The sequence below is a fragment of the Sapajus apella genome, unplaced genomic scaffold, assembly GCF_009761245.1.
Source record: "Sapajus apella isolate SASKATOON/1434 unplaced genomic scaffold, GSC_monkey_1.0 scaffold8, whole genome shotgun sequence".
Lineage (NCBI taxonomy): Eukaryota > Metazoa > Chordata > Mammalia > Primates > Cebidae > Sapajus > Sapajus apella.
Window position 1 is genome coordinate 25,661,723 of NW_022436948.1, and position 18,958 is coordinate 25,680,680.

The window sequence follows — 18,958 nt, forward strand, 5'->3', positions numbered from 1 at the left end:
AAAAATTGTGAAAATCAAGGTGGTTTTTTGCATATAAAAAAACCAAAAATCTATAAGTAATAGCTCTTGGTTCATGCCTTCAAGAAGATTTTAATCTAATTTGAATGAATTCAGATATAAATTAAAGGCAACTAATAATGCATGACATTAAGGAGAGGTTCATGAAATAAATCTGCTATAAAACTAAAAGAGGAAAATGAGTAATTATGGAAAGCAAAAGGCAGAATCAGGATTATTGTAAGAAAATATTGAAAATATTGAGCTAGCTACTCCCAAAGGAGTAGCTCCTTATAAAGCTCCTTAAAAACTTTAAAATATGGGCTAACAGATTTGTTGGATGGAATTCTGCACAGGCCACTAGTACTACCATTTTCCTGGCCTTATTCTAATCATTTTCAAAAAACAAAGCACTTTATACATATATTTGAAATTTACCTAGCTCCAATTTAATTACAAAAATAAGACAAAAATGACTAGTTATCTGTCTAAACTGGCAGTTTTCAATTCAGATATATTTATTTCCTTGCAAATATGGAAGAATACACCTAAAGTGCAGCTTAGAGAAAGGTTTTAGAAAGACAATGCTTTTCTAATGTACTCCATGATAGGATGTGTATGAGTATTTGAAAATGGCTAATAAGTTTTAAATATGAAATCTTATGATCATTTGGTCATTTCAATTTTATAAAATAGCCTTGTAAAGATTCTGCCACAAGTGTTCTGTGAAATGTCTTGCAGCCAGTTTGAATCCCAAGATTGTTTTTGTGTAACATTAATTGGCATCGTTTTGCAGCCACAGCTTGTGATGGAAGATTTTTGTTAACTGAATCATCTGGATCTTTCCAGGCTACTCATTATCCAAAACCTTCTGAATCAACTGTTGTTTGCCAGTGGATCATACGGTAATACACTATCTTATACGTTCCGTTCTTAAGTCATAAAGTATTTCTCTGATGCAACGTGTTACTGCTTTCAGTAGTTTTTTTTAAAGAATCATTGTTTTCATTAACTATAAAGCAAAGACTTCCCAACTGACAAACCATAAACAAAAATTATCATTTTTTAACCTTTTAAAAAGGTATTCTGTGTTATGAACAATACTATCTAATAAATGGGGTCATCTTATTGGGTTCTGAAGGAAGTTTCTCTTTCTGTGGCTGACATTGATCATGTGCTGGCAGGCAAACAGCACACACTGTAAATCATGAGAAGTGGAATTTCACATCACCTGCATTTGTCTGTAAAATATTTTCTTTTTCATTTTGCCACTTACTGTGTGGAAATCTCTAAAACATGATTCAGTTACAGCAGATTAAGAGCAGGGAACAGCCTCTGTATATGTCTTTTTTGCTGTATCTTGAATGACATTTGGATCAGTCAATATATATTTCACCTCCATATTCTTAATTCAATTAACCCATCCAATTATGAAGATAATCAAAATAATCAGGCTGTTGACAGCTGACCTACCCTAATGTTTACCTAAGCATTTTCACAGGCAAGGACCGCCTTACATTCCTTCCAGATACTCCAAGGAGAAAAAGAATTTGTACTCACATATATATGAGATCCTGAAATAAATTTATTAAAACTATTAAAAATGTTACTTCTTATAGCCTAAATATGTTAACATGCAATATAAGTCTCCAATAAAAACTTGCTTGTTAAACTGCTGAATATTTCCCCAACAGAATATGCAGAATAAGTACTCCATAGAATTCACTATGAAAAATTACATTCTAGTTAGTTCATTTCATTTCTCTTAATAGCTAGATGAGATTATGTTTTACCAGTCTGACCGATAATATGTAATTTTAATCATTCTGATGACTCACTAGAAAACTAGGGCAATAAATATAATAGCTGATTAAATAAAGTTCAAAAGTAGAGCCTCGGGTTCTTGCCAAACAGTATGAAATGACCCCAAAAATAATCATCAGGGTAGACATATTTCAGAGAAGAGATGTGAGAAAAAGACTGTTCTATACACATTTACTTGGCATTGTTCAAGGCAAGAATCTCTCTCTTTTTTTCCACTTCTATTTGGACTGCAGCCCCATGTGAGGTAATGTGATACAACTAAAAACACAATTTTCATTGTTTCACGCTCTAGGCTGCATGCTATTGGTATATCAAAAATAAGACTATGAATTAAAAATGACAGTCCTAAGTAATTCTTGCCAGTTGAAAAATTAGCCAAGTTGGAGAATATTGTTTCCACCCTACATTTGTATATTTATAGAACAGCCTCTATATGTCTTTTTTGATCTATCTTGAATGACATCTGAATCAGTCCATATACATTTCACTTCCACATTCCATGTCCACATATATATAAACATGCAAATGTAAGGTGAAAACAATATACTCAACAATATATATAAAACATATACACAAATATTTTATTCTCCTAATTGTGTGTGTGTGCACACACAAACACACATACCCCATTGCATCAAGCTTACAAGAAGCATTTATAAATATCTATTAGCATTGCTCATTAGAAAAATAAAATGTTAACTTTATCACTTATTTGAAATGTCAGTAGAAAGCTGCAGAAAATCTTAATTTCTTTCACTGAAATGAAAATAATTTATAAATGTAACTAATCTGCATAATAGTTCTGTACTTGGGTACAGAACTATTTTTTATGCAATCTTGGCCTTGGAAACTAAATCTCTAAGTATCACCAGCCCTTGTAATCTTTTCCTGGGTCCATTTGCAGATGATCTAGCTAACCTCATGCCTAAGGAGGCTTAAACATTTTCACCTGTACACACTTTTATTTCTTTCAGCCATCTCCCTTTCTGAGGAGTTCAGAGGAACTTTGCACTTACAAAGCACTTGGAGGAGTTATTTACATTTCTTTTTAAAACATTTTAGTAAGACAGTGGAGTTGTAAATAGAGGTTTCACTAAGTCTCTCCTCTCTGACACTATTATCTGAAAATGAAAATAAGTTTAAATATCAATTTTAAATTTTCTGATGAACCTGTCACACTTTTCCTTCCATGCTTTTATACTGGCAGCTGGATAATTATTTTGTATATAAATAAGAATGCACTAGTTTCTACAAAGTATTAGATAATACAGGGATAATATAGGGATGCATGAATTAATCCCTGTCCTTGAGTCATATAAATTCTGTTAGAAAAGACATTTACGTATGTGAATAACAATAATAGAATATAATAGCTGTCACCTTGATGGTATAAAAAATGTACATGAATTGGAAAACTTAATATAGTTAAAATATTTATATCGCCCAAAGTGATGTACAGATCAGATGCAAGCCCTATAAAATACCAACGGCATTTTTTACAGAAATAGAAAAAAAATCCAAAAATTCACCTAGAACCACAACAAAACCCAAATAGCCAAAACAAACTTGAAAAAAGAACAAACTTGGGGGCTCACACTTTCTGATTTCAAAACGTATTACAGAGCTATGGTAATCAAAACTGTAACATACTGACAGACATAGAATAGAAAGCCACAATAAAGCCTCACATATATGATCAAATGATCTTCCATGAGGGTACTAAGAGAACGTAAAGGGGAAAGGATAATCCTTTCCACAAATGATTTTGGGAAGACCTGAAGTGGTACAGCTGCTATGGAGAACAGTATGCAGGTTCCTTAAAAAATTAAAAATAGAATTCCCATATGATGCAACATTCCCAATTTTGAATATTTATCTCAATGAAATATCTGTACTCTCATGTTCATTTCAGCATTATTTACAGTAACGAAAAGATAAAAAGAACCTGAATGTCAATCTTCAGATGATTGAAGAAAATGTGATATATATGCGAATATTATTCAGCCATAAAAAAGGAAATCTTGTATATGATACAACATAGAAGAGCCTTGAGAATATTTTGCTAAGTGAAATAAGCCAGCCACAGAGAGATATATACTGCATGACCTCATTTACATGAAGCATAGAAAGTACTTAAACTCACGGAAATGAAAGTAGAATGGTGGTTGCCAGGGACTGGGAGGACTAAGCAATGGAGAGTTGTTATTCACTAATACAGATTTCAGTCTTGCAAGTTAAAAAGTTCTAGAGATCTGCTGTACATCATTGTGTTCATAATTGGCAATAATGCACTGTACACTTAAAAACTTAAGAGGGTAGATATCATATTATGTGGTACCACAAGAAAACACATACAAATTCTAGGATAAGTTAAGAAATATGACAACTGCTAAAAGTGTGATGATCTATTTTTTGCTTTTCATTTAGTGTAAACCAAGGACTTTCTGTTAAACTGAGCTTTGATCATTTTAATACATATTATACAGATATATTAAATATTTATGAAGGTGTAGGACCAAGCAAGATTTTGAGAGGTAAGTTGAAACAAATATATAATTACTTATGCAAATGAAAATATGTGGGTAACTTTCTGGAGTAATATGTTTTCCCTTTGATTTTGAAGTGAATATTGACTTGAAACTTACAAAACTCAAAAGAAAAAAAAACAGAATTGCTTCTCATTATAAAAATTAGAAAATTAGTACTCTGTGATCTTCATAATAAAACAGTTACATTTTAACCATGTGGTCCTCTAATTAATATCTTTAAAATTATGTGAAAATTGTCAAAGAATTATAATTATATATCTGGTTACCATACATTGTTTAAATGTTAGTCCCAATTAACCAAATTCAGACAATCCCTGAAAACTACCATTCTGTTTGTCTCTGACATTGCATAGGTTATAAATTCACAGAGGTGCTGTCATTTTTGATGTGCACCCTGCTTGTCAGTCTCCTGCAGGCTAATACTGATAAAGCGTCTGAAACATTGTCTAGCCCAGGAGGTAGGCTCAGTAAATGGTAGCTGTGGATGGGTGGTATTGTAACTACATAACCATTTGTCATTATACACGGACAGGGCTAGAAGCTGAAAAGAGGGCAGGGGATGTCCTAGTAATATACATTTGCCCATGCCACTTTGTTTCACCTGGCCCCAAAGTGCACAGACCTATTCACAGTAGCTAGTGGAATTAGGGGCAAAATTCCAGGAGGAAATAAAATGAGGATGAGGTAAAGAATATGGAAATAAAGTAAAGGGAATAACTATTTTTCTCGTATGTTGGAGAAATAGTTAAGTGTTGAGCTAAGATAAGGTTGGTGACACCTGTGATTAAACTTTATACAATAACTATTTTAAGAACTTTGCCTTTCAAATTGTATTTGTGGGTAACGAAAAGTGAATCCTATTTAATGATTTGAGAAATATTTAAGCATATGCTAACAATATCTCATTTTTATTAGGTATTGATGTGTGGCACTCTGCTGAATAATCAATGTGCATTTTCTTATTTAATATTTTCAACAAATCTGCAAAATATGTTTTACAGAAGAGTAAAATGAGGTCTAATATGTTAAATGACCCTAAGTTCACAATTACATATGTTGAAGGCAGAAATTAAACTCAAACTCTCTGACTTGAAAAACAATACGATTATTCTTTGTGCTTTAAAAGCCCAAGTACAAATATCATAACAAGTATATATAAAACATGTGAACTCATGGTAAGTCACATTGGCTCTTAAAAAATGGTCCAAGTATTTCACAATCTATTTCTATAGCTGATAAATGCAGTTTCTTAAAATTATGATCAACATAAATATTTACATAAGTGGACAAATAAGCTACTTCATATAAATATTTCCAAGGACTAATGTGGCATTAATAAACTTTAGCATATATTTTTCACTTGCACTGTCTAAAGGAGTGTTGTCAGCACTTTGAGTTGATTCAATAAATGGTCTTCCAAACTAATTATGTAGGTGTTATTAATAATGTCTACAGAAGATAAAATCTAAATTTGTAGAGGTTGGGGGTAAATAAGTGGTAGGCACAAGATATTCTCATTTTTCAAATACTATGATTTATCTAAATACTATTTTCAGATGTTTAGGGAGTCAACAATTTGTGAATAAATTTTAAAATAATTAGGCATGATGATGTGACTAATGCACAATTAATAAAAAAAAATAAGAAACTGAATATCCAAGCAGAAAACATCTATGAATGTGTAGTTACAGTATAATAGGTAGTTGCTTAATTTTAAGGTATTTGAAATAAAAATTTATTTTGAAGTTTTAAAAATTAAATATTTTAATTATAATCTAAAAATATCAGAAAATGTATTGGGTGTTAAATTTTAAAGTTAACAATTCTAACTTTTTCTAAGAAAACTAATAATATCTTACCTTTGGCATCTAGCACAAAGTCTGGTGTATTGTAAAAACTCAAAATTTGTTTATCTGAATTAACACCAATTGGTATATATTTTTATCACATGGTATTATAGTGTATAATCAATGGAGACAAGCAGTATTTACCATAACTGTAAAGTTAATTTGTATGAAAATAATGCTGATGCTTTTATTCTCAAGTCACAAGCTCATCTTTCCTTAAATGTTTTAGCAATTTCTTTATGTGAAACATGGTTACAAGGTCTGCTTTCATTAAGTTCCAATTCAAAATATATAATCTCAAATACTGTTATTATTTGTACAATATAGGAAAAATATAAATATTTTACTTAGGGCAAGTTGATTGTATAGAGACAGTATAAGGAAATACAAGCATCTATTATCATAAAGTAGTTGTTACATATCTGATTGGGTAAATCAGCATAAACAAATTATAAAGGTATGTTTCCAGTCATTTTAATCTATAGTTATGACGTGAGAGTTCTCTAACTGCTAAAAAGTATCAGAGAAATGTAGACATTACATAAACTGACAGTGCAGTAGTTTTCAAATAATTATGAAAATTGAAGTAAATCAAAATAGAGTGCTGGGAAAGTTATTTCAAAAGTGTTTTCTTTAAGTTGCAGTGATGAAAGTATAATATTAAATTAAATAGTCATAATAATTATTAATATTTCATATGAAAGGGGTAGAAGATGGTGAGTGAGCTTGCTTAATTTAGCATTCAGAAAAATCTATAAATGTTTGTATGCATCTTTGAGGAAAGACAACAAAACTGCCTGGGTTAGCACACTGAAAACGGTTTCAAAATGCTGAGCCTAGGAATTGTGTTTCTGAGTGCACAGTTGTTATGCCATTCTTTATATCTCAAGTGTTTAGGTGGTACTCCATTCCCACAGGACTGCTGACAATATATTTCTAACACTGTAGCTTAACATTGTGTACGGCCATGCTTATACTGAGGCACACACAAGTGTGCATAGCTATAGTCAAAGTTACGTAATAAACATAGTGTGTATTCCTGAATTCCCAACTTAACCTACAACAAAAATAATCACATTGCATATATGGAATTAATATATGCAAATATTATTCAAGGCAAAGTGTTTTCAATAAATTTTGTGATTTTATTAGGACACTTTTATGTATACTCAGAAGCACCCATACACTCACTTCTGTTGATAGGGGTATATTACGTGGATAAGTTTATTTTAGCAAGCACTAGCTTTGCTTAAGTCATCCCTTCCAGAAGTTCTCAAAGATTCCCCAATCATACTGGCTGGCAAAATTAAAGATTCATTCCTCAGTACTCCCATAGCATTTTTCCCTTATATAATTATTTTATTGCTATTCTTATTTGTTTATTTATTTATTTATTTTATTTTTTGAGACATAGTTTTGCTCTTATTGCTCAGGTTGGTGTGCAATGGCGTGACCTCGGCTCACTGCAACCTCCGTCTCCTGGGTTCAAGCGATTCTCTTTCTTCAGCCTCCAGAAATAGCTGAGATTACAGGCGCCTGCCACCATGCCCAGCTAATTTTTTTTGTATTTTTAGTAGAGGCGGGGTTTCACAATGTTGGCCAGGCTGGTCTTGAACTCCTGACGTCGGGTGATCCACTCACCTCAGCCTCCCCAAGTGCTGGAATTGCAGGCATGAGCCACTGCGCCTGGCCTATGGTTATTTTTATTAACTCACTAATATGAATTCTTCTAACAGAGGAAACTGGTTATTTCTTTTCTATGTCATCAGCACTTGACCCCATACTAAATTCATAATGAGCACTCACTAAGATGTGTTGAATATATTAGAAATTCTTTTTATAATAAAGATGGTAGTCTAGTTGCAGCATTTTCACTCTTGTAAATTGGATAATATAAGTAGTTTGAACTAGATCTGTTGAATCACACTGTGTAGAAAGTTGGTCTTCCCTGTCCATTGCTCTCTTTCCAAATTCTCCACATCTTTATCATACCTTTCACAAACCTATCCACCAGAACCTTTGCTGTTAGCATAGAAATGATGAGTTAATTCACATTTAAGTGACTGCTTGATAAGTCGTATAAATTGCCATCCATAAAAGTTTTAGATTTTAGTAGAAGATGTTAGATTTTCTTAAGGAATTAATGTCAAAAATTATTTTATCTGTTATGATATATTAGGGGAAAAGTCGTCCTTTAAAAGATATTAGGTAATTGGTTTTTTTCTTTCAACAGAAACCCTGTCGCTTTTATGTAGCCAAATTATATTACTCTGTTTACTCACATCTTGACATATGCCCTCAAATATTGATTAAAAATCTCCTATGCTTTGGTACAATGACAGAGGTACAGAAAATACTATATTATAATCTCATCCTTTTCAAAGTTTACAGCCTAGTTGGTGAGATAGAGAAGCAAAAGATAGAATCCATTGAACATTTAGTATTACCAGTCACTGTCTTACATGGGAATTACTTTTACTCCTTATCACAAATCTTTATGGGAAAAGTGTTGTAACACTACGGAAGAAACTGAGGCATAGAGAAGTCTAGTAAGACATGGAACCAGGACTCAAATACGGATGCTGGGGCCCCTGCTCTTAACCACTACCCTCCATTACTCCCTGGATCTGTAAGATAGGTGGCTTTCACTGGATCTGTGGTCCTCGAACTCTTACTAAGCAAGGAGACTTTAAGAATACCTGATGAAAATTGTATTAAATCTCTACAGAAACATATTCCACACCATTTTAGGGGGTTTGTCTGAAGCAGGTTAATGGAACTCAAGGTAAGCTCCTGGACTTTTTTTTTCTTTTCAGAAACAGTCTTGCTCTGTTGCCAGGCTGGAGTGCAGTGATGCGATCTCAGCTCACTGCAACTTTCACCTCCTGGGTTCAAGTGATTCTCCTGTCTCAGCCTCCCAAGTAGCTGAAACTATAGGCATCCACCACCACGCCCAGCTAATTTTTGTATTTTTAGTAGAGACAAGGTTTCACCATGTCAGCCAGATTGGTCTCAATCTCTTGACCTTGTGATCTGCCCACCTCAGCCTCCCAAGCTCCTGGATTTTTAGAATAGTGCAATTCTATTAGATAACGTGAGAATTCAACACACTACGAAATCCAACACACTAAGAGGATATTGAACCACCAGCCATATTCAAGGCCAGCCAGAAGTCATTGTCCAAGAGAATTCCATTGCCATGGAATAAAAAGCAAAATAGAGGCAGGTAGGTTTAAAGCTAAGTTTCTAGACTGTTCACATCCCTTACGTGACTAACACTTATGAACTCCAAAGGTTTGCAATATGAGAGGTATTTAAATTACACAATTGTGCATGCTGGCATGGCAACAGTCTAAATAATTTATATAGGTCTTCATGAAAAAACATTGAATGCATGACGCATGTTTGGCGTGAAAGCATTAAGATGCGAATTAATGCTTGTTCATGATGCCCTTTCTATTAGATTATATTGAAATTACATTGCATGTATCACAATGTTTCCTGATTACTACATAATCACAGGATATCCAATAGTTCATAAAAATGTCTCTTTTCAGAACTCAATAAATTACTGTGGTTCATTTTCTCCTATCTGCAAGTATGGTATTTTTTATAGACCTGAATCTGATACCTGTTCAAGTTGTCAAACTAAAATGCTAAAGCATTATTTCTAAACACTTTTTTTTATTATCACCTCCACTAAGAAACCTTGTAAGGCCTTGTTATTTTCCAACTGCTCCTTGTGAAAGTCTAATATTTCATATACACTATATTCTGTGTATCTGTTCATGGACTCTGGGTATATCTGAGGTTTACACGTTTAAAAATTAAAATAGTTTTTCTCCCTAAAAACCAATTTTTACCCCCCTAGAGGCATGATCACCCTATTTGAAAATGTATGTGCTATACATTTTTATAAAAACAAATTTTATGTAACAATGATTTAGTAAAGCATCATTTGCAAGCTTTTTATAACCTAAGTACTATACTAACGCTTGACAATCAAAAATGAAAAACAAAACCCCCTAAGTAGTGTATACTCAAGACAGAAAAATGTTACAATCAATATAAAATGCTGCAGAAACAATCTTAAGTCACCTTGTATTATTTTGAGGTCTTATAATTACAAGCATAAAGAACCAAAGAATACTCTTTTTTTCTATTATTTTTATCCAGATTAAGTCCCTGTGAGTGTGACACAATAGATACCTGACAAAGCTAAGTTGACTTTAAGTTTTAAAACTGCATAACTGATGTTTCTCAGGCAAACTTTGTCAGTAAATGAATGCATCTTTTCTATGTATATGTAGTGTATGAAGCTAATAATTAAAAATACCTTTTTTATCAAACCATAAATATGTATAATAACTTGAGGTTTTCTAATGTTTGAAAGAAGAGATATTTCAATTAAAATAAACATAAGACTAATGCTTTTAGCTAACTAAGTGGTATCAGATAGATATTTGGATAGATCAATAGATTGACAGATGGATGGTTAGATAGATGAATAAATTGAAATACGCATATAACAGTTATTTATTTTATTTTGTAGCTTCTCTTTGGGAAACTAATCCTGGCACAATAAGAATTTTTTCCAACCAAGTTACTGCCACCTTTCTTATAGAATCTGATGAAAGTTATTATATTGGCTTTAATGCAACATATACAGCATTTAACAGCAGTGAGCTTCATAGTAAGTATTATTTATTTTATAGCTTTTTTAATTTTTAGATGCTTTAGTGTTATAATGAAATTTTAAACATACCAGAATCTAAAATTTTCATGGTATAAGTTTTTAAATGAGTATTTTTATATGCATCTTTCTCTTCTTAGAACTTAAAAAGAAATGAGAAATTAGAAAATAGGGTTTACATTTTTCAAAGGAATCAAGTAAACAATTTGAGAAAACTTATAAACCAATATAAAATCAAATTAAAAATTTATTTGCTGCAAGCATTGCAAATTATAAAATACTAGCATAAAACTAATTCAGAGAAAATTCTACATAAACTTAATTTGGATCAAGGTATTAAAGTTAGTAACAGGAGGGAGAAAAATATGGGACAAAATTTATGTGGGTGAACCAATGGAGACACAATGTAAAACTTAAAGGACAAGAAACTTACATTTGCTAATATGATGATGGAATATAAGAACCATGTTAATTTAACACAGCAACAAAAAGCTGTTTTTAAAAAATGAATTAGAATGCAACAATTAAGATTAATTTTAAAAAGTAATGATTTTGTGCATGTCACTCAAGTATAAACTGTATAAGATTAGATTATTTTCAAGACAGCCTAATACAACTACTCATATTGTGGGCTAAATTTGTTTTTTTGTTTTTCATTCACAGATTATGAGAAAATTAATTGTAACTTTGAGGATGGCTTTTGTTTCTGGATCCAGGATCTAAATGATGATAATGAATGGGAAAGGATTCGGGGAAGCACCTTTCCTCCTTTTACTGGACCCAATTTTGACCACACATTTGGCAATGTGTCAGGTATAATTCATATTTAATTTATAAATCAAAAGGATTTTAATTCATAAATCAAAAGGAAAGACATATGTGTTGTTCTGCGATTTAAATTGAGCAGTATTAAATGCAAAAGTCATTTTAGATTTTTTTAAATTATGGATTAAGTAAATGAAAAATGGTAACTAAGCAGTCAAGTCAAAGTGAGTGTGTTTCAAGAAATATGTTAGTTTACCCTATATGTTCATAAAATGTTGAAAAGTACACAGAGACCAATAGAGACAAGACTAGGTTATTATCCTAGACTAACCACTTATTAACTAAGTAGACTTGTGTGAGGCAATTAACTTTTCTGAAATTTGCTCTATTTTGTCTTAATTTCATTTTCTGACTGTACATTGCTAGTGCACAGAAATAAAATGGATTTTTGAATATTGATCTTATACCCAGCAGTAGCCTTGCTGAATTTGTTTGTTAGCTTTGATGTTCCTTTGAAGAATTCCTTAGCATTTCCAACATACAAGATTGCATAATTGTGAAACAAAGATAGATTTGCTTCTTTGGGAAGCCCTATGGAAGTCTGATTGTAAACCATGGTGATAGGATAGAGTTATAATTTGTAAGTACATTTTTCATCTGAATGAGATATTAGAAATAGATGCCACGTGGAAATATTAGAGGCAATAATATTTTGCTGAGAAACCAGAAATCATGGTGAAATATTAGAAGGTAAAGAACTTGTAGTGGGAAGATCAGTCATGAAATTATTGGAAAACATATTCATAATACCAAATATAATCATTGAAATGAGAGTTACAAATCTTAGAAGGAAAGCATAAAGAAAATTGCAAAAGAAAACAGAGTGACAATTTGAGCATTTATGTAATTTTCTGATGCAAAATTCATCTCATAATATGACTTGCTGATAGATTACTGATGAGAACACTATTCTGTTCAAACAAATAAACATTAAAGGCCAACTCTAACCAGCTGTGGTTCTAGGCATTAAAGATACAGGTCACACAATCACTTCCACAAAGTCTGTCCAAAAACTTCCAAATTCAAATCTTTTTTTCCCTTAAATATTCTAATTACCTCTTCTGTTTTTTCTATCACGTAGCATTATATTTACTCACTTATTTGTTTCTTTGTACCACAATATTCTTTTCAGGAACAAAAACCTACTCTCTTTTATCTTTGAATTTCTAGGACATGTATTAGTCCATTTTCACACTGCCATAAAGAAATACCCAAGACTGGATAATTTATAAAGAAAAGAGGTTTAATTGACTGACAGTTATGCATGGCTGGTGAGGCCTGAGGAAACTTGCAATCATGACAGGAGGCAATGCAGACACGTCTTACACAGCAGCAGGCAAGAGACAGTGAGAGTGTGTAGGAAGAAATACCAAACATATATAAAACCATCAGATCTTGTGGGAACTCATCATCATAAGAACAGCATTGGAGAAATTGCCCCTATGATCCCATCACTCCCACCAGGTCCCACCCTCAACACATGGGGATTATGGAAATTACAATTGGAGATGAGATTTGGTTGGGGACACAGAGCCAAATCATATCAGACATTCTCAGTGCATGAATCTAATTAACATACAAAACTATTTTTGAATATGCAAATAAATATCTACAACTTTGATGCAAGTGATTTCTGGAAAATTACTGGCTGAATAAAATGGTCTCTAAAGTAAATAAAAACTCTAAGCACATTGGCATTGTAATTTGTTATTGATGGCCACTTCTATTACAGAGATGAATATTCTTCTTTTCAGGACCTGAAAAGTAGGTGGTTGATTTAATATCAATTGTGAGTGACATTTAGTTAAAGGACTTTAAAGAGTTAATTTTTTCAAGATAAAAATATATCTGACTCTTCCTACTTCTTTAGACAATGGCATCCCTAGAATATCAAAATATGGTTCATCACACTATTTTAACTTAATAAAAATAGTTTTTAATAAAAAGTGACTACTTTTAATCTATTTCAGAGTCATCAGTAAAAACCCCTTCAAGTGTATTATTTTGTTCTTTTATTTAAGGAGTGTTTATTGAGCTCCAGGCCTTATTCAAGTCATTCAGAATATATCTGTGAACAAAATAAACCAGATTTTCTGCTTTCATGAAACACAAATTCTAGCAAGAAAAAACAGAAAATAGTCATTAATTGTTTCTTGGTGTGTTAAATGTGAATAAGTGCTTTGGGAAAATGTGAAGGTGTGTAAGAGGGTGGGGAGGGCAGGGGCTGAGACATTATTGCAAGTTAAAAGAGGATGATCAGTAAGTCTCATGGAAAAAGTGACTCTTGAATCAAAATTTGAAGGAATTGTAAGAATTAGCCACACAGATTATTCCAGGCAGAGGGAACATGAATATTGGAAGGTAGTTTGTGGGAGGGCAAGAGTATTGAAAAGAGACTGGCAGATGGCCATTGCCTAACCAGAGCAGAGGTCATGAGACTCAGATCAGTGGGAGTGAGGTAGTAAGAAAAGGTCAGATTCTGGATATATTTTTTAACTGAAACTGACAGGACCCAGCTAAATGAGTCACCAGAGTGAGCCTTCACATAAAATATGTGCTCTATGTAAATGGCCACTTCCATAAGACAAAAATGTTTAGTATTGAAGATATGAATACTCTCATACATAATTCATCTTCTTTGAAGAAGTTATTTCCCAGAGCCTGATTCTCCATGGAAAAATGACTAATTGCACAGCTGAAAACTAACCCCTCTGTGATAATCACCCCAAGCCTCTGAAGGGGTCTGGCCTAAAATGGTCAAATAATCTATCTTTGTTTTTCTCTTTACCATAATAAAAAAGTTTCTACTAGGAAAAGAGCGGTTAGAGGAAAGCGCAAAAAGCATTTGTATCTATTGACTGTGACAGATACCTTTTATGTAGTTGAAATCTTTGATGTTCAAATTATCATTTTTCGACTTTTATGTCATCCTAATAAGAGATAAAATAATTCCACTGATATTTGAAGAGTATAAGTACATTACAGGAGAAAATGGTTTCAGATTGACAACAGATTAAATAACTAGGGAAATAAGATGAAACTGACCAAAGTGAAACAGGTTGAATGTCAAGTGGAGGTTTTAAATACTTGGGTCTAAAATGAGGTCTCGGGAGAAAGTGGAGTAGCAGGAGTTATTTAAAATTAGACGAGTCATATAATGAGGACAGATAATAGGGCTTAATAGGTCCTCTCCAACTCTCATACCTGTGATTTCATAATCTACCAGTCATTCCTCTCCAAAGGGTGTTTTTATTCTAGCCTGCCTTTTTTATGTGTCAGAACATCCTATCTCTTAAATAAAAGAGGATTAAATCTCTCTTGATGTTCCTCTTATCCAGGCAGGTTTGCTGTTTGTGTTGTTGTTTTGTTCTTTGCCTTTACTTTAAGTGACAAGAAAGACTAAATGAAACAGATAAACTTTGAATTAATACTGCCTTAGATAAGAACACCTAAGACTTACCTTTCTAGTCCACCTGAAGAACTCTCTCCTGGTGGAGCAATGGCTTCTAAATCTCTGCAGTGTTGACAGTCAGGGTTTCTCTGTACCTCATAGAAGAAAGGGAATTGGTGGAGAAGGTGGTGTTGAAGCAGGGCAGCATCTTGAGGTGCTCAAAAGTGGCCCATTTGTTCCGAAGTCTCAGGAAAAATGAGGTTGGTAATGTGGACATAGCTCAAAGAAATTGCAGTTGTTTGGATTCCTGTGGGAGGTAGTATAGTTTAGTAGTAAAAACCATTAAAATACAGACTCTGGAGTCTCAGCCAGTTTTAAATCTCAGCCCTGCCATTTAGGCAAGTTTCCTAACTTCTCTTTCTGCCTCAGTTTCCTTATCTGGAAAGTGGGGTTGATGACAACAGGACCTGCCATTAGAGGCATGTAATAAACATTAAGTTGATTGTTATGTTTAGAAAAAACTCAGAAAAATACCTGGCACATAGGAAGTGCTACATAAATGTTAGGTATTAAAATTACTTTCTTTTCATTCCACAAAACTATTCAAGAGACATAAATTAGCTGTGATACTGTTCTAAGTCATATGTTGGGGAGGAAAATAGTTACTCTGCTCAACTTTCAAAATTATATTAGTTCTTTTAGATATCTTTATTTAATTTAGCATATAACCTTTTCCTGAAATAAGTGTAACTTTAATGCTTTAAAAATAATATTTTTGTTTTCTTGTGTTTCCTGTGATGTTGAATTTTACAAACTAATATTACTATCTAAAATTGATAGAATCTAGCTGAATTTGGGCTATGCATCAATCTAATCTTTCAATAATATTTACTGTGTTCAGTTAATTTTACATATGTACTAACAAATCATGAAACAATTTGTCAGCCTTTTTCCTTCTCGAGAGGGATCTCCAGGTTCTCAGGAAGTTCTACCATCTCTCCAGTTTCTGCCATCTCTATATCAGCATCAGCACATGCTCAGAAGTTTTGCTTTTTTTTTTTTTTTGAAAGTTAGTGATTACTTTTATTGGTTGTCACTATTATTGTTATTGTCTGAGTTTAGTGGTTTTCACGGCTTTGTGTTTCTCTTACTACTGCCCTTAAGCAGTATGTTGGATCACCCTTATCTACTTCTTGGCAACATCATGAGCAAATATTATAGTTGTTTAAAAAGTTACAGTTTTTAAGACTAGCCACACTTCTAAAACTCCAGTCTAAATCAGAATATTAATATCCTATCTAATTCTGTGTCTTCCCTGCACCACCACCACCACTGACTTACTCCCCATTCCCATCTGCTCAGGCCAGATCTGTGGTCTGAGAAGGTTTGCTGATCTTTTCTCCTTTTTTCCCTATTTGACCTGGTACTCACACTTCCAGGGTCTTGTGGGTGGGAGGTAATTGTCAGACAAGAAGTTAAAGACAAAAACCATTGTCTTCCTTTTCTGGTGCTGTTATAATCTATATGCATCCTCAGTGACAGCAGGTGCAGAATGCAGGTCTTTTCACAGTTTCTGAGAGAGTGTTGGAGGGTTTTCTGAAGACTCCCTCTATGACCGCTACATGGCACCATTCTCTGACAAAGGTACATGACCCCTCTCATCTCTACATCCTCCACTCTCATTCCAGTGATGATCCCACAGACTCAGTTGAGGTCATCACACTCCATAAACAATCTTTTGAAGTTTTGCTTTTTAATTGGGATGTTGGGTGGAGAGAGGTTAGGTTCAATTCATGAGGAAATAAGCAGGAAAAAGTGATGGAAATAAGTTTTAAGAAAAACTTGATAGTTCAAAAAAGAGATTCGTTGTATGCTTAAGATAACAAAATGTATTCAATTTCCTGGGGTTTATTTATTTATTTATTTATAGACAAGATCACTTTGTTTCCCAGGCTGGAGTACAGTGGCACAATCATAGTTCACTATAGCCTCAAACTCCTGAATTCAAGAGATACTGCCACCTGAGCCTGGGATCACAGTTGCATACTACCAGACCCAGCAATTTTTTTAAAAATTTTTTGTAGAGATGTGGCCTCGCTATGTTGTCAAACTCCTGGCTTCAAGTGATCTTTCTGCCCTGGACTCCCAAATTGCTGAGATTACAGAAGTGAGACACTGTGGCTGGCCAATATCCTGGGTTTTAAGCTGACTGAGATTCATTCTAAGAGCTCTAGAAGACATTTCAAGGATGTTGAAAGATTTTAAAAGAAATTATTTTTCACCATATAAATTCCCGTATGGTTATGAGAAATATCTCTTTAATTATTTCTTTTTTTGTAGAAATTTAATAAATTTAAAAGCAGAGCAAGTCTGTAACAAAAATATATTAAACAATAGACATCTAATTCATATTGAGACAAAAAATGAATGAGCTATCTTTTCTTGTTCCCAAAAGTTCTAGCAAGTTTAAAAAGTCACATACAAACATAAATAAAATATACAACAGGCTGGGTGCAGTGGCCCACACCTGTAATTCCAACACTTTGGGAGGCAAAAGCAGGCAGATCACCTGAGATCAAGAGTTTGGGATCAGCCTGGTCAACATGGTGAAACCATCTCTAATAAAAATACAAAACTTAGCCAGCCATGATGGGTTGAGCCTGTAGTCCCAGCTACTCAGGAGGCTGAGGCAGAAGATCACTTGAACCCACAGGGGGCAGAGGTTGCAGTGAACTAAGACTGCACCACTGCACTCCAGCCTGAATGACAGAGTGAAACTCCATCTCAAAAAAAGAAAAAGAAAGAAAGAAAAAAAATATATATATATATATTGCACAACAGAATATACCGAATGACACCAAAGAAGTACAAAGTGCCACTGAGAATTCAAAAGAAATAGTCACTTTTAATTGGGGGGCTTTCTGAAGGAGATGACAATTTGATTTAAATGACCTCAAAAAATTGGTAGGATTTCAACAAGATACAATTGGAAGAGGAAGTGGAAGGACATAAAAGCAAACGAAAAAGAAGACCCAAAGTGTCAAAAAATTTCTAGGTGTTTGGAAATATTAAAATTATCTAATATTGCAGAAGTGCTGTATGTAAATAGATAAATTACAAACGCAATGGCTGGAAAATGTCATTAAGGTCATAAGACGGGGGCCTCAAACATCAGACTGTATTTGTATTTGATTTAATAAGAAATAAAGAAATAATAAAAGATCTTGAATAATGGGCCAATTTGTGCATAAGAAAGCATTATTGAGCAATGGTGTAAGAGATGATTCCCATGAAGAGTCAGAGAACTAGAAGTGAGTTGCCCTTGGAAGTAGTGACAACGATGGTCTGTCTTCAGTAATAATAGTTCCATATGTTGGGAACTATTCCATGTTACTACTCTGCCCCCCGTGAGATAAGCCAACAGACATGCTGTGTGAATGTGAGTTCCATACTTTAAATGGAAGCAAACTGAATGTGCAACTTATTGACAGCTTCTCAAATTAAAAGGCAAACTGAAACTGTGCCTTATTTAAATTATTTAAGGAAAAAAAATGATAGATCATCTTGAGAAAATTTAAGAGAGATATAATAGTGGCCTTTAAACTTTTGTAGAGCTAACAAATATGTCATATTGTAAATAGTCCCACAAGGCAAAATTAGATATAATAGGGGTATATAAGCTTATTTGTAAAAAGAAAAATAATTTTCTAATCATGTTGAAATGGAATGGGCTACCTTGGAATCCAATAATTTCTTCTGCATCTGGCAAGTGATCTCTTTAGGCAAAATGTCATAGATGAAATTTAAGGACAATTAGTGGTTAGACTAAGTA

The 18,958-nt window shown here is 33.3% G+C and overlaps 1 protein-coding gene across 3 annotated transcripts in view; it reads left to right on the forward strand.

The window, feature by feature from the left end:
* The window catches only part of TMPRSS15 (transmembrane serine protease 15), a 129,196-nt gene that overhangs the window by 35,844 nt on the left and 74,394 nt on the right, over positions 1 to 18,958 (forward strand). For all 3 annotated transcript variants that reach the window (XM_032277137.1, XM_032277135.1, XM_032277136.1), the window contains exons 8-11: positions 794 to 902; positions 4,249 to 4,355; positions 10,770 to 10,910; positions 11,574 to 11,723. In XM_032277137.1, the coding sequence (XP_032133028.1) occupies positions 794 to 902; positions 4,249 to 4,355; positions 10,770 to 10,910; positions 11,574 to 11,723 (507 nt within the window). The remainder of the gene's footprint in view (positions 1 to 793; positions 903 to 4,248; positions 4,356 to 10,769; positions 10,911 to 11,573; positions 11,724 to 18,958) is intronic.